At 45.2% G+C, this 23,580-nt stretch overlaps 2 protein-coding genes across 10 annotated transcripts; one reads left to right on the top strand and one right to left on the bottom strand.

The window, feature by feature from the left end:
* The first annotated feature begins 2,455 nt into the window (after window positions 1–2,455).
* On the top strand, window positions 2,456–6,409 carry LOC123078843 (5'-nucleotidase SurE). 2 transcript variants are annotated; one of them, XM_044501478.1, is made up of 11 exons: window positions 2,456–2,868; window positions 3,045–3,139; window positions 3,243–3,310; window positions 3,396–3,439; window positions 3,517–3,594; window positions 3,711–3,864; window positions 4,755–4,907; window positions 4,992–5,102; window positions 5,690–5,755; window positions 5,871–6,012; window positions 6,108–6,409. In XM_044501478.1, the coding sequence occupies exons 1-10, from the start codon at window positions 2,576–2,578 to the stop codon at window positions 5,988–5,990; spliced, it is 1,182 nt and encodes a 393-aa protein (XP_044357413.1). In that variant the 5' UTR covers window positions 2,456–2,575; the 3' UTR covers window positions 5,991–6,012; window positions 6,108–6,409. The 2 variants fall into 2 exon arrangements, with proteins under 2 accessions (XP_044357413.1, XP_044357412.1); XM_044501477.1 differs by having other exon boundaries at window positions 5,871–6,409.
* A 1,179-nt stretch (window positions 6,410–7,588) lies between these two features.
* On the bottom strand, window positions 7,589–16,863 carry LOC123078840 (receptor-like serine/threonine-protein kinase ALE2). Of its 8 annotated transcripts, none has more exons than XM_044501469.1 (18): window positions 16,406–16,863; window positions 15,507–15,638; window positions 15,315–15,404; window positions 15,089–15,199; window positions 14,821–14,997; window positions 14,645–14,725; window positions 14,388–14,492; window positions 14,172–14,279; window positions 14,003–14,101; window positions 13,626–13,829; window positions 13,413–13,535; window positions 13,147–13,338; window positions 11,152–11,253; window positions 10,648–11,019; window positions 10,178–10,435; window positions 9,505–9,900; window positions 8,847–9,090; window positions 7,589–8,767 (listed from the first exon to the last, which is right to left on the bottom strand). In XM_044501469.1, the coding sequence occupies exons 1-18, from the start codon at window positions 16,497–16,499 to the stop codon at window positions 8,143–8,145; spliced, it is 3,513 nt and encodes a 1,170-aa protein (XP_044357404.1). In that variant the 5' UTR covers window positions 16,500–16,863; the 3' UTR covers window positions 7,589–8,142. The 8 variants fall into 8 exon arrangements, with proteins under 8 accessions (XP_044357404.1, XP_044357405.1, XP_044357409.1 ...); XM_044501470.1 differs by having other exon boundaries at window positions 14,172–14,276; XM_044501474.1 differs by having other exon boundaries at window positions 14,821–14,961.
* Between the last annotated feature and the right edge of the window lie 6,717 nt (window positions 16,864–23,580).

Here is a 23,580-nt window from a genome sequence, read left to right as displayed (position 1 = left end):
AAAATGGAGTTCGATGCATGCACAGAAATTTGTATGCACATCCAAAAGTGCATTGGGCGTGTAATTAGGATTCTCTTCTACTCTTTTAATGAATCAAGTCCTAAGAGCATCACCAGCAATTCCCCTATCTCATAAAATTTCTGGTTTAGACGGGGTCGGGCCAAAAAATGTGCTCCAACAGTTCCCATAAAACTGGAAAAAATATGAGGCCCCGTGTAATCAGCCCTACTCCCCATCCATATAGGGGGAATGGAGCTCCCTCATAATTTCCCCTAAATGTGGCGGGAGCCAACCGTCGAAAAATCAACTCCCTTGAACGCGCGTCTCCTCGCGCCATCGTGCTCCGTCTGGCACCCCCCCCCCCGCCAACCAGTGTGTACCCACGACGGCCTGACCCCTGACGGGTGACGGTCAACAACTACCACCCGCTCCAGCCGGCTTCCTCTCACTATCGACAATCACTCTTCACCCTCTCCGCTCCAGCCGACCTCCTCCGGTGCGTGATCATCGCTGCTTCGCCAGACCTTGCCCGACCGGTCACCGTTTTCTTCCATCCCCAAGGTGCTTGACGATTTGCTCACCCAAATTCTTTATCTATCAAAGAATCTCCGTCTAAATTATGTGATTAGTTGTTTTTTGAGGACTCAAGCTCATATGAGGAAGAATAACTTGAAATGTCTATCTCGTTGTCTGCGGACACTATAGTGTCAAGAAGCATGTAGGAAGAATGTTGAGCATGCATTGGAGTTCTGCAAGCACGCTTTGCCATTGTTTGTGGCCCTGCAAAATTGGGGCACCAAAAGGATTTTGTGGTGCATCATGATAGTGTGTGTGATTTTGCACAACATAGTCATAGAAGACGAGAGGGAACATCCACCAGAACTAGGGTTATGTGAATGAGGGAAACAAAGATCACAACACGTATTGATCCATAGAGGGACGATCGACGACTCTAGAAATTTCTTGAAATGCATGGCCAGATTGAAAACCGGGCGGGGCATGAACAACTTTGTGATGATCTTATTGAACATTTCTGGTCGCTTCTTGGTCAATGAACTCACTCATGATTTTTTTACTTCAAATGATTTGGAACATTAGTTGTGTTCGAATTTGGCGTCGAGTTTTCAATCATATTTCATATATTGTGGTTGCAAATAATGTTGACTTATATTTGTTGGAATAACGTTGTTTTGAATTACTATCTTTACAGAATTGACATGCATATCTCATTTGTACATTAATTTAAAGATACAATAAAAGAAAACCTAGATTTTAGTTTTTTTTACGAAAACTGTAAAAGCAGCTCACCTCTCAACTTCCCCTAAATTATATGGACACACCGTAAAATCATACTCCCTTCGTCCCAAAATAAGTGTCTCAACTTTGTACTAACTTTAATACAAAGTTGTACTAAGGTTAAGACACTTATTTTGGACCAAGGGAGTATTTAGGAAGAGTTTTTTTAGGGGAATGGTTGGTGATGCTCTAAGGATAGACTTCAAAAAAAGAAAAGAAAAAGGGGGATAATTCAATCTATGCCCCTAGTTGGATCTCACCCGTTTGATTTGCTCCTAGTTTTGAAAAACACCCAGTTCTTCCCAAGTGAGTTTGCTCCTCTTATGCTTTTGTGCCTTTGACGATACTTTGAAAACTTCGTAACAAATTCATATTAATCCTAAAAATATGCAAATAAGATATCAAAATATTCAGAAAAATGTCACCTATATATGCATGTCATTTGTATTCACGACAAAAGTGTTGTTTAAGCGACACAAGCTTATTAATATTTTAAAAGTTATTAAACCTAAAAAGATATAAACAAGACTTTTGTCATGAATGCAAATGACATGCGCATATAGGTGATGTCTTTCTAAACATTTTGATATCTTATTTACATTTTTCCGAGTTAATATTTGTTATGAAGTTTTTAAATCAAACGGTTAAAGAGTAAAATCATAAGAGGAGAATTTGGAAGCATTCAAAAAGTATCTTACAGAAAACTTTATGTAAATGATGTTTTTCTTCCCAAAATCTGGCATAGGTTGATTTTTTTCCTTGGAGCTTAGCCTCCACCCTCATGTAACATATTTTATTTTATTTATAATATTTAGGAGCAAGCACGCTTGGGCATAAGTGAGGGTTTTCCAAAACTAGGGACAAATCAAACGGATGGGATCGGGCATAAAATTAATTATATATGTGAAAAACAGTCGGACGTTTACAATCGAAGATCGTGGAGTAGGTAACCCGAGAAAAGAGACGAAGTGTGAGATTAACTAACGAACGATGACAATTGACAAAGCAATTTTGGCACACTTTTGCTTGAGCAGTACTTGACTTTTCCCTCAAATCTGTGCGGGTCAAAAAGAGGCTCGCTCACCCCTCGAAAAAAAAAAGGCTCGCTGGACACGTAAAGCGGGCCCGGTCCGGATAAATCCATAAACTATGCGCGCCCACCCCATTCCACTCCATTTTCCTCCTCCGCTTCGCCTGGAACATTTGCCTCTTCCTCCCTTCCTCCGTACCCCCCTCCCCCTCTCTCTCCCAACGCCCGTCCATCTCTCCGGCGAAACCGATGGCCGCGAGCTCAGGCGACGAGTCCCGGAGGCCCAATCCCCTCCCCTCGGGGCTCGTGTCCAATCTGCAGTCCGTCCTCGCCGCCCGCCGCCCGCCTTCGCCCGAGGACGCCGGCTCCACCGCGGCCGAGGCCTCGGCCCCGACAGCGGAGACGGCGGCCGATGACGCACCGGCTAAGCCTGTCGTACTTCTGACCTGCGCCGGCGGGATCGAGTCGCCGGGTCTCGCGGCGCTCGTCGACGCCCTCGTCAAGGGCGGCCGATGCGACGTCCACGTGTGCGCCCCTGAATCGTATGTCCCCCAATCCGAAGGCCCAACCTCCTGATTCCTCGTTACATTTTTCTCTTGAGATTCATCGTTTTGGCTGGATTTTTTTCGTGAACTACTGTAACTCCCTAATCCATCATTAATCATCATCCCTGTGGTTCTTAGAGCAATTTAATCACAGTATTTTCTTTAATTTGAAGGGACAAGCCTGTCTGTGGTCACTCCATTACCATCCGGGAGACTGTGTCTGCGACATCCGTCCATTTTACAGGGGCGAAGGCTTTTGAGATATCAGGTGAGGGTTCTTCGTCCATTTGTGCCCCATTTGTATCATTACCATTTCTCATCTGTTGGGTATTGAGTTTCCTCCATGCCAATTATGATGACTCTTAATGTAGGGACGCCGGTGGATTCTATCTCATTGGCATTATCTGGGAGGCTATTTTCTTGGTCGGCACCTGCTTTGGTATTGTGCTTGTTAACTATGCTTGGGGGAAATGGTGGATTTACTATCCTTTGTCATTGAGAGGATGACTCTATTTGGTTTGCAGGTGATCAGTGGCATCAATACTGGGCCAAACTGCGGCTATGAGATGTATGCTCTTGTTTCACAAGTGGCCCATTTATAGTCTGTTTCAGTTTAGTTATGTAATTGATTACAAATCTGTGTAGGTTCCACTCTTCTGCCATTGCCGCTGCAAGAGAGGCCTTAATGTGTGGGGTACCTTCAATTGCAATCTCATTGAATTGGTGGGTATGCGATTAGTCACATTAAAACTGTGTCCCAAATCTACTATATCATTCCTGGTATGGTTTATTCACTCGGTAACACAAGCTAATAACAAGTGGTGCATATATGCAACTAGGAAGAAGGATGAAACCAAAGACAATGACTTCAAGGATGCAGCTGGGCTGTGTTTGCCACTGATACATGCTGCCTTAGCAGATATTGAGAAGGGAACTTTCCTCAAAGGGTGCCTGCTGAATGTTGGGGTTCCAAGCTCGCCAGCTGCAAATAAGGTTATTTTGTGAACAAAACTTTGTACTCAAACTCCATTTAGAGCCAAAAATAGCATCATAGCTGTAGAAGTACATGAATACTTTTACTTGTTGTCCACTTTGTCTTTTAGTGAGAAGCATACTGGACCATGCTATTGCTATTGTTTGTGGCCCAGAGCAGTACATATAAGTATATAACTCATTATATCCTCAACTTCAGAGCATCATATACCAATTACGTTTATTAGAGGCTAGTCTAAAGTGTAAATCAACAAGTTTCTGCAATTTATAATGTAGAATGTATGTTGTCAGTGAACTATGTTATCGAAGTGTCTAGCCATTTGAAGCATGTGATGCACACCTCACTGACAATCCAATGATAGAAAAAATGTATTACACAGAAGTTGCCCTGTTTTGACACCTGAACCTTATCTTTTTAGATAAAAACCTGTGTCGTGTCTCCAGTGGTTAACTCTCTTCTGCTGATGACTTATCTATCATAGTACTGCCATGTGTATCTATTTGTCTCTTGATCTGGTATTTTGCTTTGGACCTCACCGGGAGTAGCATGGTCATAACTCATAAGTTAGCTTTACTTTGGCTCCATCCTATAATATTAATGATATGTTTTTTTGACAAAAGGGAGACCTGATTTCTATTTAAGAATTAATGATTAATGACAATGCTGCAATTAGATGTACAACAAATCAACCTTACTAAATTGGAGGAACAATGGTATTTGTTTATATGTTGATAATGGGGAAGTCAGGTCATTTTGGAATCTTCTGTTAAAATTTGTATTATGTTTCACAAGTGTGACAGGCAAAAATCTTCAGCACATTGGTAGTTTTGGTTCTTTTTAACACATAATTAACTCTCTCTCTCTCTCTCCCTCCTGCTCCTGATGCCAGGGTTTCAAGTTGACCAAGCAAAGCATATACAGTCCTGCTCAAAGCTGGCAAGCTGTGTCGACAAGTAGGCCTCAACCTGCTGCTCACTTCATGGGCATGCATCAAAGCCTTGGTATTCAGCTCGCACAGCTTGGGAAGGATGCTTCTGCAGCAGTATGAAGCAAATCTTTTACTACAAAGAAGTTTATCATGTCATCATTAGTGCAATATAAAATTGGTTTATCCTTTTATCTTCAGGGAGCTGCACGCAGAGGTAATACTCAGCGGAAGACAGTTGAGGTCGAGTCTGTTGCAGCTGCAGGGAAGCAACAAGCTCGAGAAGTAGTGAAGAAATCTTTCCGTGCCGAGGTAAATGTATTTTCGAGAGCTCTTGTATAGCACAATCAAAACACATAGCTCCACTCCTTTGGCTAGGCACAAAACAAAAATGAACTTTTAAGCAACCAAACTAGGTACTTATGGTCATATGGAGATTGTAAATAGCCTAAGGTGATTCTAGTGTTTATTTTTTGTAGAAGTGAAAGTGTACTCCTGACTTCTGGGGCCTCTTTGATTCCCAGGATTTGTAAAACTCAAGGATAGGAAAAATACAGGAATAATGTTATAACATAGTGAATTATATGGTTGTTTGGTTGTGCACAGGAAAAAGATAAAATTTCGTAAGGATGAGGTTAGAGTGGATGGATATTTTTCTATGAAATCTAGTACAAATGAACCTAAGGGATAAAGGGAAAATTTCCTAAGGATGAGAATCCTCCAAAATTCATCTAGAATACCTTTGAATCAAGCATGTTCGTAAGCACATTTAAGCATGTCATCATTAGTGCAATATAAAATTTCCTAAGGATGAGAATCCTCCAAAATTCATCTAGAATACCTTTGAATCAAGCTTTTTGCGCATCCTTTTCTTACCTGGCTTCATGAAAAAAATGCAGTTCATCGAGAAGCTGCACAAAGATTTGGATGACGATATCGATGTGAGAGCCTTGGAAAATGGATTTGTGAGCTCTCTCTCTCTCTCTCTCTCTCTCTCTCTCTCTCTTTGTGTGTGCGTGTGTGTGTGTGTGTGCTGTGTTCTCCAGGTGCCTAATCGTTTCCCCCTTCTACAACCTACAGATATCTGTCACTCCTCTGAATGTGCACGGCCATGTCGAGCCTGAACTCGAAGCTCCAGCGTCAGACTGGCTGTCAGCAGCTGTGGCTGTATCCGAAGAAAAGGAAGCTCCAGCGACCTAACAAACATGCAGAAATGTACACTGTAGGTGCTTTAGTCCTTGCCTTGGTGTCCATCTCCTCTCCCCTTGCTTTATTGGCTTGATTCTTGTCTGTCTTTTGCATTCCATGCTTGTTCAGTGCAGTCTTTATTTTTGTTGGTCTTCTCCGACGGTTGCCGATTTTCTTCGTCATGTAAAATGATTTGATGCTGGAGCCCCTACAGTTTCGAAGTGACCATGTAGGCGACTGCATCTACTAGACGAATACTGCCACTCCCCACTATTTTTTCAGTGTGGTTTGTTCCAGAAAGGTGTTGTGTCACCGGATGGGTGTGATTGATTTTTTGATTTGTACCTTCTGGACCATGTCGTACGAAAATATTTTGACCTCATGTAACCTGAAATGCAGTTTCAACAATTTAGTTTGCTGGTCTCTCTTTACATGCTGTGAGCATTGCCAGAATTAACTTTGCTTTTTTTATGAGAGTTCTTTGGGTCACTCTCTAGTGCTGGTGATAGGGCATCTCCACCGTGGACGTTTAAACGGACACCCTCAAACGTCCGTTGACACGTTAAGGCTATCCCGGTTTAAACATTTCAAACTCACAAATTTGATGAGATTTAGACTAGTTTGATATATTGCATTTAGATTTAATGAAATTCAACTAGTTTGATAATATTACATTGAAACTATTCAAAATTAATCTAAGCTAAAATAAAATAAAATGAAATAAAACCAACATGAACACCATGTTTTTGCGGTGGCGACGGTGGCACCTGAGCCAGCCCATCTAAGGAGGGGCGCACAGAGCCTGGCCATGAGCTGCTCTTGCTCATCCTCCCTGGTCTGAGGCCATCGGGGCCTCCTTGTGCGACGACTCGGCCGCCTCTTCCCAGTCGTCGTCGGAGGCGATCTCCTTGACGGCTGAGGGGGCGACCAAGTCTTGTGATCAGTCCAAGCAATTGGAATGAGAAGACTTAGAGATTGTTCAGTAATCCACCAGCTCCACGAAATCCTCTTTCCCTGCTCCACAAAGTTTAATTGTAGCTCGCTCCGCTCTGCACTGCCGACTCCATGGAGTTAATAGTGTTCAGGTCAACTCTGCCTGCTCCAGGAACAAGATTTTTGACGATGCAAGATGCATGTAGTCCATATTGGAACCTCTAAAAAGACTTATATTTAGGAACGGAGGGAGTAGTATGCAAGTATCCTTTTTCCATCTTCCTGTAATAGGGTTTTGCAAGTTTTACAAGAGCTTGAACATACTGCGAGTAGCGGTCCAAGAATGAGTGTTAGGATTTGAACCCTTCAGTCTATTCTCCACTTTCCAAGAAAAGGAGAGCTGAATTCCTACTCAACTACACCTATCAAGCCACTACTCTCTCCGTCCAGAAATACTCTCTCCGTCCAGAAATACTTGTTGAATAAATGGATAAAAATAGATATATCTAAAACTAAAATACATCTAGATACATCAATTTTCCCGACAAGTATTTCCAGAGGTAGGGAGTACTCCCTCAGTCCGGAAATACTTGTCATCAAAATGGATAAAAGGAGATGTATCTAGACGTATTTTAGTTCTAGATACATTTTTTATTTATTCATTTTGATGACAAGTATTTTCGGACGGAGTGAGTATATATTAAGAGGCAGAGCTACAAAATTGTACACATATATATCTTCTCCTAAGAACTGAATAATAAAGAGAAGAGTCATATCCTACATCTTATATTTCTTTCGCCACTACTTTTCACGTGTGTTCTACCATGGTCTCAACAAGCTCAACCACCCACACGCACTCTCCCCAGAGGAAAGGGGAAATTTCCTTTGAAGTGCAATCCTCCGCTTAGTACTCTCCACTTCTTCTGCAACCCGCACAAGGACTTGCAGTTGAAGAACTGGTTACCAGCAAACGGAGTTCTCTTGTTCTGTTGTGAAGCTACCCGGGTGCAGTTCGTCAGGGAAAAGGCTACAGAAAGCCCGCACAACTGTTATGTGTGCCAGGCCTACATTGCCATCCACCACTGGGTCGCTCCTCATCCGGTACAGCGTTTCTGGCATCGCTTCCATTTCTGAAATATTCACAGTAAATATGAAGTCCGGCCGGCTCGCAGAAAATAAGCCAATGGTACTTCCGCATCGCGCAGGTCATCAAAATGAGCCCACAGGTTGACTACTCTGAATCCATCCTAAATCGTTGTAGACCACAGTGTTCACTTGAGCTACCTGTTGATAAGCCTCGCTCCCTGTTGTGTTCAGTTCGACCGACCTTCAGAGGACCTGAACTTGAATACCGCCGAAAAGAACCAGATGCATCCAGTGTATCATAACGCGCCGATGCAGTGAACTGCTCCGTAGACAGCACTGGGCCTGCATCCATATCCAGACTTGCTCTGCTTACAATCTCAGCGTCTTGGATGTGCAAATCTTGGCTAAAACTTGTTGACTCGTTGAACTCACTGCCTTCTTTGCACACCAACTTTAAGGCTTGAACAACTTCCCCCATAAAGGGCCGCTGGTCCACCTCTGGCTGAACACACATGGAAGCAATTGCTGCTACTTTTGCGATGCTGTCTAACGGGATGCTACTTCCAAGTGATGCATCGATGAGTGTTTCCAAACCATCTCTATTTGTCAGAAAAGGACAGGCCCACGTCACTAAGTTTTCTTGCCCTGGGGGCCTTGACATATCTACAGGTTTCCTGCCTGTAAGAAGCTCGAGGAGGACGACACCATAGCTGTAGACATCGCTCTTCACTAGAAGATGCCCAGTCATCGCATATTCAGGAGCAACATACCTATAAAGAACCCGCCATAAGTTTAAGATACGTCGAGGATATTTAATCAACCATGAAAGAGTTGAGAGATCCAACTTACCCAAAAGTTCCCATAACCCGAGTTGAGATATGCTCGTTCCCCTCGCCTATAGCAGTTCTTGCTAGGCCAAAGTCTGAAACCTTGGGGGTGAAGTCATGTTCCAACAAAATGTTACTTGACTTGAAGTCACGGTGTATAACACGAGGACTTGAATCTTCATGCAAATAAGCAAGACCTCGTGCCGCGCCAAGTGCAATTTTAAGCCTGGCATCCCAATCAAGCAGAGCAGTGTCCTTATATGATCCTGTGTGGAATCATAAAATGATTTGTTTATAAGTTTGCACATCCATGTTATACAAGTTATCTAATTGACAGATTTATCCTGGGCCTAAGCCCTAAGAGGGATGACCAGCTTGTAACCCATCAGAAGTACCAAGAGTTTGAAAAGATGGGTTTTGCGACATAATAGTGTTCATATGTGCGGGTATTTCATGTCGTAGCATATCAGTGTTCATATGTGCACTCTATTATAACAGCTGTATAATACTACAGAAAATACTTCTAAATTTTATTGTCACTAAAGTGCTTCGCTAATCTAATACGTCTCCGTCCAAGAAAGAAATAGGCTAAGTGAAGCGGTAAAACTGAAATTCTCATGAAAACAGTAAAGGAATTCTGATAAGCTGAAGGTCTAGTGACAGAAGGAACAAAGTCTTACCGTGCAGGTGAAATTCCAGACTTCCATTTGGAACAAGCTCATATACCAAACATCTCATATGCTCCTCCGAGCATATGCCTATCAACTTAACCAAGTTCCTGTGATGCAATCGGCTAAGCATCTCAACCTCAGCCAAGAATTCCCGGGTTCCTTGCTGGTCATCCCTCTTAAGAACTTTGACAGCAACCCGTTCTCCATCCTCAAGAATACCTTCATAAACACGTCCGAAACCACCCTCACCAATTATCCTGGACTCGTCAAATCTTTGTGTAGCTCTGTCCATTTCAACCAAACTAAATATTTTTGCTGATCCTTTATATGCCACTATACTTGAGCTTAATGACGGTGATGCCGAGATAGGTCTGCTTTCTAGCCTACTCCCGGCTATTGCAGAATCTGCATTGCCAATGCAAGCATTGACGAAAAAAGAAAAGAACAGTAAGCAAAACAGCGTTTAACGTTATTTTTGTAGCTTTAGCCCCTTCAGATTTTGCTCAAAGCTGTTTTAAGTGCTTTGACCAGTAAAGCATGAAATAAAATCTTTCATAAACAGTTGCTTTCAGGCAATAGTAACATAAAACAAGAATTCACAACTTCTGAAAGCTAAAAACATTATATTTGTATTAAGTGGAATAACAGAAACAAGAATCCTTAGAAAAAATGGCTTTGCTACCTGCAGGCTTTTCTGGTATAAGTGATGCTTCGGTTAAATGATGGCGGTTTCTAAGCTTGAAATAAATCACCAATGCAGCTCCAGCACATAAAATTAAAGCAAAGACACTTGACAGGACAATAATCACAATTATTCCTCTGCTTTTTGTTTCTCTGTGGTTTCCTATATCAGCAGCAAGTGGGTGTAACCTTTGATCATTTCCATTGCTAAGACTGTTGTTCAGATTTCCAGGAGCTGATGGTGGTGACGAAGGAAGACCTGAATGAGTAAATGAAACAAAGTATTACCATGACCATTTTTCCAGAGAGAAAAAAAGTGACAGATGACTAGAGACCTGAATAATAAACAAAGCGACTGGAGGATCAAGTCAAATCAAAGATTAAAAAACCGACATGATAGGCAGGAAGATGTTAACATAAAGGAAATCAGTATTAAGATGAATAACACAAAAGGAGTTATAAAGCTCTCACCTGGGTATTGAACATATAACACATCATAGTTTCCAAAATCCGTAGGATTTATGATGACCTGTTTGTGCCAAAACCTTTCAAATACTGAAAGTGTTGTTGTATTGTCAAAGCTTGCTCCCAGTGGCACAAGATCAATGAGGACAATTGTCTTCTCAGGGTCTTCAGTTGCAGCATTTGCTCCCATAACATGAACTTGACTTTGCTTCATGAACACTCCAGATGCAATTTCTTGTGCAAGTTCTGAGACCAATGCAAAGAATGTGTACAGTGCTATACCTAATCGAAGCTCAACTTTTATTGGCAACACACAGAGGCATGTTGTTCCTGGAGGACTATTGGTCATAGGATCTTTACAATTTAACGCCGTGCAGTCTAGCAAAAAAAAAGGATGAATGAACCACAACTGAGCGATTAGTACTAAAAATGTAGCAGCCCGGTTAAATTGAATATACAGAATATTTGAATTGATAAATTTCAGACGGCAATAAAGTATCTGTGTCATACATGAATTTGGAGGTGGAGGTGGAGGCGGCAAGGAATGACTTGGTGCTGGTGCCAAAGCCCTGGGCTTTCTAAATGCAGGATTGTCAGGTGGTAGAGCAGGTTCTGCATGTACAATTGTAGATAAATATAAGTCAATTATAATTAGGTTGCCATTCATCAACCAGAAAACAACACATTCACTTTGAAGGCCTAGAAGTTACTGCGTTAATCAGATGAAAAAGAGAAAGATCCGTGTCGTCGATTATAGTGGGTCCAGCATTACAGATCAATCAGATATGTGTAGTTATTTATAGTTGTATCACAAATACAATTATATTTTATATGAAGTTTGTAACTAGTCTTTTTTCTTTTCTTGTAAATATTTGCAACTCTTTTCCCCTATTATATGAATGGCAGAGCACCTGCTTGGTTCCTAAAAGAAGTCATATAGAAAGAAAAAAAGCATCTTGACACGCAATTGCATGGGAAAATTCCGGCTAGTTCATGTTAAGCCATGTAAAGCTAGATTGCTTCTGGCCCTATTGGATTCAGCATGAATAGAGAAAGAAGACACTTTCAACGTATTTAATGCAGGATCGAAATTGAGGACCTCGTGATTAATATTGCATATAGTCAAATGCCCGTAGTAGAGCTAGGATATACTCTACATGCTCAAATCAAGGATGAGTCCCAACCAATATTGTGGACAAAATATTGAACTTTAAATCATACTCCCTCCGATCCAAAATAAGCGTCGCAGTTTTGAACTAAGGATAGTTCAACCTTAGTTCAAAACGGCGACACTTACTATGGATCGGAGGGAGTAATATTTAGTCTGCAAATTGTTAAGCTTCATGCACTAACCAACGCAACCAAAAGTCCAAACTAATGGAAAGGGCTAGTGCAATCCACATATACTGTAACACCCCCTCTCACGTGTGACGGGAAAGACAAGTCAACACGTGCAACCGGAAGAGAGCGACGGCGCGAAACTCACGTATGACTCAAGAGGCCTCTGCGTGGACACAAAGGGGGGCTCCAGCAATTTTTAATAAATTGCGAAAGCCAGGACTTGAGCTCAAGACCTTAGGCCCTGATACCATGTTAAGCTTCATGCACTAACCAACGCAACCAAAAGACCGAACTTATGGAAAGGACTAGTCAATCCACATATACACTTAGAGGAGGCCAACACGCACATAGAAATCTCACAGGTATGGCTCAAGAGGTGAGATTTCTATGTGCGTGTTGGCCTCCTCGAGTCACACGTGAGAGGGGCTGTTGAAGTGTATATGTGGATTGACTAGTCATTTCCATAAGTTCGGACTTTTGGTTGCGTTGGGTAGTGCATGAAGCTTAACATGGTATCAGAGCCTAAGGTCTTGAGTCCTTAGACTCTGATACCATGTTTTTGGTTGCATTGGTTAGTGCATGAAGCTTAACATGGTATCAGAGCCTAAGGAGTTAGGCTCCTTAGGCTCTGATACCATGTTAAGCTTCATGCACTAACCAACGCAACCAAAGTCCGAACTGATGAAAAGGGCTAGTGCAATATACATATACTGTAACACAAATATGGTCGTTTGACAATTCTGGCATTACTGATGAAACGTGTGTGTACTTATCAATGCATTAGCATGTCTCAGTTCTCAATGATGTCAGCCAGCATGCACGGTTGAACCCAACCGAACTCAATATATAGTGCCTTCAGAAAGGTGTGGTTGTAGGGTGGAGACAAACCCCGCACACGCCAGACCGCGGCCCGGGGCATGACAATCTCATGTAGGCTTCCTATAGCATTCTATATCACTCGGTAGCATCCTGTAGCTACATTGTTTGAACCTGTGTTCATTCCATTTTGAGGAGCTAGAAGGGATGACATAATGTAAAGAATAAGAGCAAATTGCAATACATACGTATATTTGCCCATTTGGTCTTTACTCTGTTGTCTATATATGAGGTGAAGTTGGACAATTGTGAATTACCACTTCTTTTCCTACAATTATAACAACTAACCTGGAGAATATGAAGGTGAATGATACTGACGAGGGTGATGCGGAGCATACGCTGGATTTCCATCTTTTCCATTTGATGGAGGCAAGACTAGCGGTGCTGGGGCAGGACCATGATCTAAACCTGAATGTCCATGGCTTGTTGCAGAAGCATTACCAGTTCTATGTGGAGCAGGGCTTATGACAGGAAAGGAACCTGCACCAAACATCACTAACTGAGATGAATGTACTTATTTCTAGTTATCTTTTTGCTAGTGGGATTGTGGGTACCTTTGTGGTGTTTATGATTTGCAGGTGGTACATGGCTGGAAGGTTCCTTTGGCGGTGCAGCAACTGGAATGACATGTCCTCTCCTACGGATGCTGGGGGAAATTTGAGGAGAAACGACAGGTCCTGCACAATATAACTTCATAAATTCACTATCGGCAATAAGTTCATTATTGTTGAGGCCTAGTAGGTATGGTTGGTGCCTTGGTGGGATACCTTCTACAGATGTCCTATTGACAGGCAAGGAACGGTGATGCCTTCCCTTTGACGGTGCCACAACTGGAGCCCCACTGATCCCATGTGTATTATTTACAGGTATGGAATGGTGATGTCTTCCTTTTAAAGGTGATGCAACTGGAACGCGATTGGCCTTCCCATGGTTGGCAGGATGGATTGTTGTTCTTGGAGAAGCAACTGGTCCTGCACAATGATGTATAAGAAAAAAAAAAGTTACCTCCGCTCCTTAGCACACCTAGTCCCGTGAGCGGCACAAGTGATTGATGATGAAGAAACAGCAGATATTGCCCATTGTATATTTGGACTGCATAAATGTAGAAGATAAATCTACAGAATGACATGATTGAGTTCAGTACCATTTGAATGAGGATGTTGCCTCTGTTGTGGGGGGGTTTGAATGGCCCGGTGTATCAAAGGTGGAACGGCAGGAGTTAAATGATTAGTCTCCCTTGTGCCTATTCCGAAGCAAATACCTCCTTTAGAAATGCTATAAAAAAAATCTGCACTGAATCAGGTAGACTGAACCTTTTGGTGGTGAGCTGCTGTGAATTGGCAAATTATTTGGAGGTCTAGCAAATGATATGCCATCCTTGTCCTGACTGGATCCAGGAGCAATGGGCGCCGGTGGTACTACTGATACATACAGCAAAGGTTATATACGCGAAAATCTGGGTGAGAAAAAACTGAAAACTTTGAGACGTATGGACCAGCTAGATGACTAGACATCAATAAAAACTATACCTTCCTGTGGTGGCTTTTTATTGCTGGGTAGTTCTTCTGAAGGTGAAGCAACTGGTACTCTAAGTGTGTCCTGGCCTGTTGGAGGAGTATGGAATGAAGAAGGAGCTGCTTGCCATACGAATGACAGGTCGCAACAGATTCTGGGTTAGGTAAATACGAGAACTTGACACCATTTTAGCAAGCTAATGGTAATAACATAGTAGTATACATTATCAAAAACAAATAACATGATGTAACATCAGATCCAACAATCTTACAATGGCCATATATACGGTGTAAAGGAGCTGGCTGTGTTGATTGACTGCCAGTGGAAGGTGAAGATGGAGGCGGTTGAGATGCTGGTCAAGATAAAATTATATGAAATTTGAGAAACAAATAATTGACCAAATGGTAATGACATTGAGGACGTAAAGCAGATCCGGATAGTTCTTACACCAGGGTGGCTGTGGTAGAAAAGGTGCGGCAGCCGGAGTGTTCACAGCAATTTTAGCATGAGACACATGTGGTTCAACTGGAAGAGATGGCGAAGCAGCAGACATTTGTTCTTGAAGATGATGATTACCTCTTTGAGTAGCTGGAGAAACCATTAGTGAAGGAGGGGCAGGTTGGCCTGTGAATAAAGCAATAATGTTTTCATCATTTGAAACTGGATTTTACAGTTACCCAGGTACAGGTAGAGTTCAGCATGAACAGCAACTCACCTGGACTCTGTATAGATGGAGATATTTCTGGTGACTGATAAAAATGATCAGGTGAAACACTAGGTTGCATTGTAGGCAGCACTGCCTGCTTGGATGCTGACACAGTTTCATCTGAGGAAGCCAAAGAATGTAAACCATTTCCATTAAAAAAATCGTGAGTGTTTAAAAAAAATCTTGACATGGGATTGAAGGAAAACATATAATAAGTCGGAGTTACAAAAGGTACCTTCATGTTTGATTGTTGGGCTCGGTGCGTAATGATCATACTGTTTGTTAACATCTGTACTAGTTGGTGCTGATAATTTTACAGTTAGCCCTAGAAAATAATTGTTAATTGAATTTAAACTACAACCACACAGCAGATATATAACAACAAAATTTTGAAATCATTGGCCCATAGGCATGTTTAGTTACACACCTAAGCTTTGCAATGTTGGAACTTGTAGTTGTGATGGGTGAAGTATATTATCCAAGTTGATTTGTGGATGGCCACTTGTTATGGATAGAAGAACTTTACGACCAAAGGCAGGTGCATGAGATTGCTGATGACCTTCAGAAACAAAGTAAATATGGCATTCAATTATTTACTGCCATAACTCCAGTTGTCATTACAGAACAAAAAGGAACGTGGTTACGTTTGGAAGTGAAACGAAATCTTAAGCAGTAAGTACATCTGAATCAATCTTACCAGTGTGTAGTATATAGTTGATAAACAGTGAAAACAAAGTTCTAACAGAGAATACAATTAGTCAAGTAATTAAGCACGCGTATAATCATTATTTATTTGGCCAGGATTACATACATATATCTGACCAGTGCGTTGCTGATACAGAATCACAATAAAGTTCTAATAAAATATAATTCGAAAAGTAATTAGGCACGCTGGTGACTCTTAATCCATCATATATCTGGTAGTGCGCGACACTAATCTAGGTACAGATTAGAAGTTAAAAGTGAACGATCTCACTTTATATATGTAAATAAATCTTGTGCCTCTCGTATATCACTCTGCTTAAGATTTGGGGCAGCTGAAGATCACAAACAACGCCCTCTAACCATTAATCTGCCATCCAATTCCAGCAATCAAAGTCCCCTACAACGGTATCTGGAGGTGCCATGCGGAATCTACACAACCAGTTTGATTGACCATAATAAACTAACGCTAAGGCTCGGGGTTTGGCAGCTAAACCCACGAAAATTCACACGAGTAAGGCGGCATTCAGCAGACACGGATGATGCTGGTCGGACTAGAAGGACAGCAGGAAACCACGAAACCACCAAAGTTGCCGAGAGAAGCACGCCGGTAACCCCACATACCTGCACCTCCAAGGATGACGACAGCGGAGACGACCGAGGCGACGGCGAGGGCGGCGCAGACGCCCCACCCGTTCCCTCCTTGGCGCCGCCCCATCTCCCGGAGCCTCGGCGGCAGAACCCGGACCGACGCCGCCGTCAAGTACCGACCGCCCACGAATCCGCCATGCAGGCAAAAAGGCCTGTCGGCAAGCGCAGCCGCAGAGGCGGGAGCGGGTGAGCGGGCGGGGGCAGGTGACGGTGCGCGAGGAGGGAGAAGATTCGCTAGCAGTAAACAATTGGGGAAGCGCAGCGGGCATAAAACCCAACAGGAGTCAGGAGGAGCAAGTTGCACTAGCGGCGGCGGCGGTGGCGGCGGCGGCAGGGCATTTCCGGCGATCGCGCGAGTGTTTTTCTACGGTTTGGTTTTCTTCCGCGGCAGCCAGCGGCAGCAGGGTAGGGGGTGCGGGCGGGCGGGCGTTTGTATGAGCAGCGCGTGATGCTGTTTGGTAGCCATCCTCGCCATAAAAGTTAGGCGGAGTCTGGTCCGGGACACGCACAGAGGGTGGTGGACGCGTGGGTCCAGCGAGCCGTCAGCGAGATTGACCCGGTGTACCAAAATCACCATGGTTTAAAGCACTTCAAACATACTAATAAAAAAATTACATCAAAATCTCTAGACCACCATGCGATCACTATTGTCGAGGCGCGTTGATGTTGTCGCTCACATACCGTAGCCGGTTTAACCTTATCGACGACAGTCCAAAAATCTTTGTGCACATGCCCTTAAAGACCAGCATCCTGGAGTCGCAGTCGTCGGCATTGAACCCATAAATACATCTGAAGCAACTGACATCAAATCTCGCCATCGGGCTCCCACGACGAGAAATGCTAAACTCACCGCTCCAAAAAGACGGCATGAATCTACGGCGGCGGTCCGTCAACTACGTCCAAATGAAGGAACTCGATGAGGATCGAAACCTGAGAGACAAACTTGAAGAAGAAGCATCGCCATCCGCCCGAGCGTTGGACTTGTAAGGACTAAACGAAACATAACCTAAACTACTAGCCAAATCGGAGGCCCCGGGATATTTCTCCCCGCCACCGCCATCGGAGCGGCGGGCGGAGGGGAGACGCATCCACAAACTCGCCAGCAAGTTTGGATGAGAGTTTGCCCTATCCGCTGAGAGAAGGGGGAGAAAGCGCTCGGAGAAAAAGTCTCATAGCTATTGCCATTTTTATTTTATACAATCACAGCCTCACCCTCACGTCAAAAAAGAAAGAGAAAAAGAAGCACAGCCTTCTTACCTCTTTGCGACTTGTGATCACCGTCCAACTGTTCAGTTAGCGGTGTGCATGGTTTCACCTTCACGGGACAGAACATTTGCTTCACCAACAAAAGCCTGCTCGGAGCCACTGCCCGCGCTGGAGTGCGTTTGGACCATACTATTCCTTCCACACAAAATGCACATCAAAGCGGCCAACAAGCCGGAATCATGATTCGGAGCGGTCCATTAACCGACCGGGGCTGGCAAGTGGCAACACTCGTTACAAAGTCGCTGTGCGCGGTTTGACGTCACACTACTTGCATCCTCGCCGAGATCACCTTCCCCATTAATCATGATAATAATGCTCGAGACAAAGCACGCTTGGACAGGCAAGATAAAGGCCTCCCGTATGCCGTGCGGTCCAACGCGCGGAGCATTCTCAAAAGCAGAACGGCTCCACAACGGATTCGGTGACCCACGGCGCAGGATTGTCTATCTATCTACGCTCCACTCGTGACCAAAAGGCCAAACGAGAGAACAGAAAGCGGAGCGCCTTGCGTGTTGTGTTGTGGTGGATGCCTTGTGTGCCATGGCAACCAGACAGGCCGCCCACGTAGGCATTTTGCATCTTCATTTCCCCCCGTGCGTAAAGGGTTGGGCTAAGTACTCTACTACGTAGGCAATACGTGTGTTGAAAGGAGGGAATGTGTTCAGACTTCGACCATGGTATCAACTTTTCACATCTCTTTTCCAATGGCTAGTCGGTCGTGCTATTGTTTTTCTGAATGGAGTGGATCAGTAAGCACTGAGTGACAGGAGTTCAACGAGCTGAAAATACGGCTAGGTAGTTGGCGACTGAATTGAAGGGCATCGATTGATGGATGAGCTTTTGCACCCAAATCAGTGACCTCTACTGTTCCGTGCCTTATGTACTCCAGCCAAGCAGTCCTGTGGACTCCTCAGGCGTAGAGTCACCAGCTAAGCAATCCTGCCAGGCAAGTACCTGGGCGACTCAACATCACCAGCTAAGCAGCCCCGTCTCTCTCTCTCTCTTCGTTCAGAGTGTCACGGGCACATGTCAGATCACTGGCACACAGCTCCAAACAACAGCATCAAATCAACCATAATCAAACTCTGTACTTACCACGCAGCACATGGCGTGGTCTCCAGTCTCTACCCGTCCGTAAGTCAGCTACTCCCTGCACCGCTGCACGAGTCTCCGTTCGATCGACCGTGTACAACACTCGTCAAGACAACGTGGTAGACGAGCCCATCGGCTATCCAGGGACGAAATTAGGAGTACGAGACGACCGAACTAGTTGGAGCCTGGTCGCACAGGTAGGTAGTGCGGGGGTGGCCGCCGCCGGTGGAATCCGTGCCGATTTCCACCGAGCGCGCGTCCAAGTCCAAGGGCGCCGACAGCGACCGGCCCCCGGCTTTGCGTCGGCCAAGCCCCAGATGCCACGCGCGTGCCATTTTGACCTGCACGAGAGATGGCCGCAAAGGACACCACGCCGTGCACTGGTGGGTAATGGAGCACGAGGCGATGGCGCACCCCACGTCCCCCGGCAGCTCGCGGAAGTCGGGAGCCGTTTGACGCATGACGATCGGCGCGGGCGGCGGTGAGATTGGCGGAGAAATACGAGGAGTCAAACCGCGGTTTAGGTCGGAACTCTGTTCTCTTCCGGGCCGTATCCAGAGATTTGATTTTTTTTTCCTTCCCAATCTCCGATTTCTCGCAGCAAGTGGTGCAGAGCTATCCCTCAAAAAAAAAGTGGTGCAGAGCTGACGGGCGATTGCGCGGAGGACCGGGAACATGATGGCGCTCGCGCGGGAACGGAAGTGGGACGGGGGTGGCTGCTGGCGACCGGGACGTGACGCTGCGACCCACCCAGACCCAGACCCAGACCCAGCCCAGCCGTCGGGTTATTCGCCATCATTCGCCGACCGGACTCGTAATAATCACCTGCCTGCCCGCGGAGGCAGATGCACGTCGGCCTCGGCCTCCTCCGTCCATCCGAGGCAGCACGGATCCTAGGAACGGCGGACAACTGTACTGTGCTGCCAGGAATCGCGATCACCCATGCTCCAACGCGCTGCGACGCCACCCCTTCGCCGGCGAATGGTGATCGAGGCCTGCCCGACATGCCTGGACCTGGCCATGTGGTGCGACGCCTCTCGCGTGGGCTCATCAGTCTCTCGCTCGCACAGGCATATGCACAGCAACACGGACCCGGTGCAAACAGGTTGAGATTTTGAGACTTGCGCCCGTGTCCGGTGATACGCAGTGCTTTCGCGGATCCGAATTCTAGTGGATCCCAAACAAAGGGTACTGTTATCACCAATGGTGATTTTCATCAATCATTGTTAATCTACCTGCTGTTCGTTTCTCGACTCGAGATCACGTCACTCAGGTCGGCAGCCGCAGGTGCGGCAGTTTTATATGGGATGCGTTGAGAAACGAGGGATGCAGGATTGCGTCTGTTTAGCTGGAAGGAATGTGGACATATTCCCAACTAGTATATTTAACGGACAAAGTAATGTGTGCGTGCAAAATGATCTGTGGTCATGGGCTCTTGGTGGCTAAATTTCGTGTTTTGACCCTTTTCGCATAGAAATTCAGGATCTGACCCTTGTTGGAAAGAATTTCGAAATTTGACTCTTTCGCTACCGCCAGGGGTTATGGCGGTAGGGTTAGACAGGCCACCGCCAGGGTCCATGGCGGTAAGGTGCGACGGAGGTGAACGGCAGCCGTTTGCCCGAACTGACGTGGATAAGTAACCTACCGCCAGGGGCCCTGGCGGTAGCCTGTCTAAACCTACCGCCAGAACCCCTGGCAGTAGGTGGTGGCTGGGTTTTTGCCTACGAAAGTTTCTGTAACGAAATATCGAAGTGCCCTGGCGGTAGGTTGTGTGACCTTACCGCCAGGGTCCCTGGCGGTAGGGTCCTGTGTTTTACACATTCAAATTTAATTGCTTGTTTCTTTTCACATCAATGATATAGAGGCTAAAAAACATATCTCAAACAAATGGTATTACATACACAATAATAACACTTGAAGTATATAGACATGTTTTTTATCATGAAAGTATATACTCATTTCTTTTACCATGAAAGTATACTTATATTGACAAGAACAAATGGCATGAAGTTAATTTAATGTTCAAACTGAATTGATAATGAACAAATGACATTACAAGAGGTACATAGTTTCATTATTCATCGAGAACATAATTGAAAGACACAAGACAAACTAATAAAGACGATTTGCTGATAATTTCGAAGAGCGGGCAAACATCATCATCTTCAGAGCTCCTCGTATGTTAGGCTTGGCCGTGGAGACAGATACGACAGCGGATCCACCGGTTCAGGCGGAGGCGGAACGCTAGTCGGCATCCGACCGTTCAAGCACTCCCACCTTGCCCTGCCCGCCAGAGTTTTCGCCTCCGCCCTTCCCAAGTTGATGATATCGAACGCAGATGCACTTGGGGGCGGCATCCTGGCTCTCTCCTCCGCATTGCTCTCGAAATAGATTCTCCGGCCCAAATTGCTCAGGAGATAGTTGGAGTAATTCTGCGCAACTTCAATGCACGCTTCCCGGCGGACACGGCAGATACTTGGATCTGCCTCCATCTCTGCCTTCACTTTCTTCCACTCCTTCACGCTCTGTGACCAACCCGTGACATCGTCGAGGATCCGCTCTTCCCTCTAGTGCCACCGCTTTGCCCTCGTCGCCTCTAGGACCTCGTCTGAGACAGATCCCGCCGGCTGCAGCATCTCGGGGAAGGTCTCGTACATGTACGGGAGCGGCATCTCTGACGGAATGTGCTACAGAGGAGTAGGAGGAGCAGGCGGTGATGGAGTCGGCGGTGCTTGCTCCAAGCTTTCGTACCTAAACATATAGATTCATCACACAAAAGGTTCGTCACTTTGAAAAAAATCTAAACCTAGGTTCATTTTGAGAGCTCAACATTTGTTCTCCAACTACATCCACTACTTGAATCATAGCATATCAACATGCATCATCATATCACAACAAATTCCTCCCCACATGCATCATATAAAAAAAATCCTCCAAAAATAATATGAACTAGGGTTCATCTTCACATAACCATACCAACTAGTGACTAGAGTTCATATCTAACAAAATATAACATCTAGAATCAACCTAAATCAATCCTAGGGTTCAAAATAATTAAATCTAGTTCAAAAAGGGGAGTGATTTGAATCAAATAATGCGACGAATCGGAAGCTATTTGTCTAAAACTAATTGAAGGGATCGAAGAAGCTTACCTTGCTTTCTTCCGGGCCATCTCGATCCGCAAAAACGGTGAAGAAACGACGAAGATCAGAGGGAGGAGTGGAGGAGATGAGAGAGGGGGCGAGAGGAAGAACTCCTCTGTTCTTGGGGTGGCTGGTTGGGGGAGAAGGGGGAGGGGTGGGGCGGCCCGCGGCTTATAAGTGCCCTAGACCCTACCGCCAGGTACCCTGGCGGTAGGATCGGACAGGCTACCGCCAGGGCAAGTGGCGGTAGGATGGGACGGACGGGGACGGAGACCGTTAACGCTGCTGACGTGGATAAGTATCCTACCGCCACAGGTTCTGGCGGTAGGCTAGGTAATCCCACCGCCAGGGCTCGTGGCGGTAGGAAAAATGGTCAAATCTCGAAAAAAAATCAAATAGAGGTCATATCCTGAATTCTATGTGAAAAGGGTCAAAACACGAAATTTGGCCGCTCTTGGTGACTAATGTCGACATCCAAATCAAGATGCTGTTTAGAATGACTATATTATTCAAAATCCGGACTTCTAGGGGTGAAGCGGGAACGAGAGAAAATGGGGAGGACGAATGTGACGCCCCCGATTTGACCGTACACTAATCATGCACGCAAATGTGTACGATCAAGGTCAGGGACTCACGGGTAGATATCACAACACAACTCTAAAACACAAATAAGTCATACAAGCAATATAATACAAGCCAGGGGCCTCGATGGCTCGAATACAAGTGCTCGATCATAGACGAGTCAGCGGAAGCAACAATATCTGAGTACAGACATAAGTTAAACAAGTTTGCCTTAAGAAGGCTAGCACAAACTGGGATACAGATCGAACGAGGCGCAGGCCTCCTGCCTGGGATCCTCCTAACTACTCCTGATCGTCGTCAGCGGGCTGCACGTAGTAGTAGGCACCTCCAGTGTCGTAGGTGTCGTCGTCGACGGTGGCGTCTGGCTCCTGGACTCCAGCATCTGGTTGTGACAACCAGATAGAAAAGAAAAGGGGGGAAAGAGGGAGAGAAGCAACCGTGAGTACTCATCCAAAGTACTCGCAAGCAAGGAGCTACACTACATATGCATGGGTATATGTGAAAAGGGGCATATCAGTGGACTGAACTGCAGAATGCCAGAATAAAAGGGGGATAGCTAGTCCTGTCGAAGACTACGCTTCTGGCCATCTCCATCTTGCAGCATGTAGAAAAGAGTAGATTGAAGTCCTCCAAGTAGCATCGCATAGCATAATCCTACCCGGCGATCCCCTCCTCGTCGCCCTGTTAGAGAGCGATCACCGGGTTGTATCTGGCACTTGGAAGGGTGTATTTTATTCAGTATCCAGTTCTAGTTGTCATAAGGTCAAGGTACAACTCCGGGTCGTCCTTTTACCGAGGGACACGACTATTCGAATAGATAAACTTCCCTGCAGGGGTGCACCACATAACCCAACACGCTCGATCCCATTTGGCCGGACACACTTTTCTGGGTCATGCCCGGCCTCGTAAGATCAACGCGTCGCAGCCCCACCTAAGCACAACAGAGCGGTCAGCACGCCGGTCTAATCCTAAGCGCGCAGGGGTCTGGGCCCATCGCCCTATGCACACCTGCACGTTGCGTACGCGGCCGGAAGCAGACCTAGCCTAGTGGCGTTCCAGTCCAAT

Source organism: Triticum aestivum, chromosome 3D (assembly GCF_018294505.1).
Source record: "Triticum aestivum cultivar Chinese Spring chromosome 3D, IWGSC CS RefSeq v2.1, whole genome shotgun sequence".
NCBI lineage: Eukaryota > Viridiplantae > Streptophyta > Magnoliopsida > Poales > Poaceae > Triticum > Triticum aestivum.
Note: the sequence above shows the minus strand (reverse complement) of the source record. Positions and strands in the feature narration are given on the sequence as shown.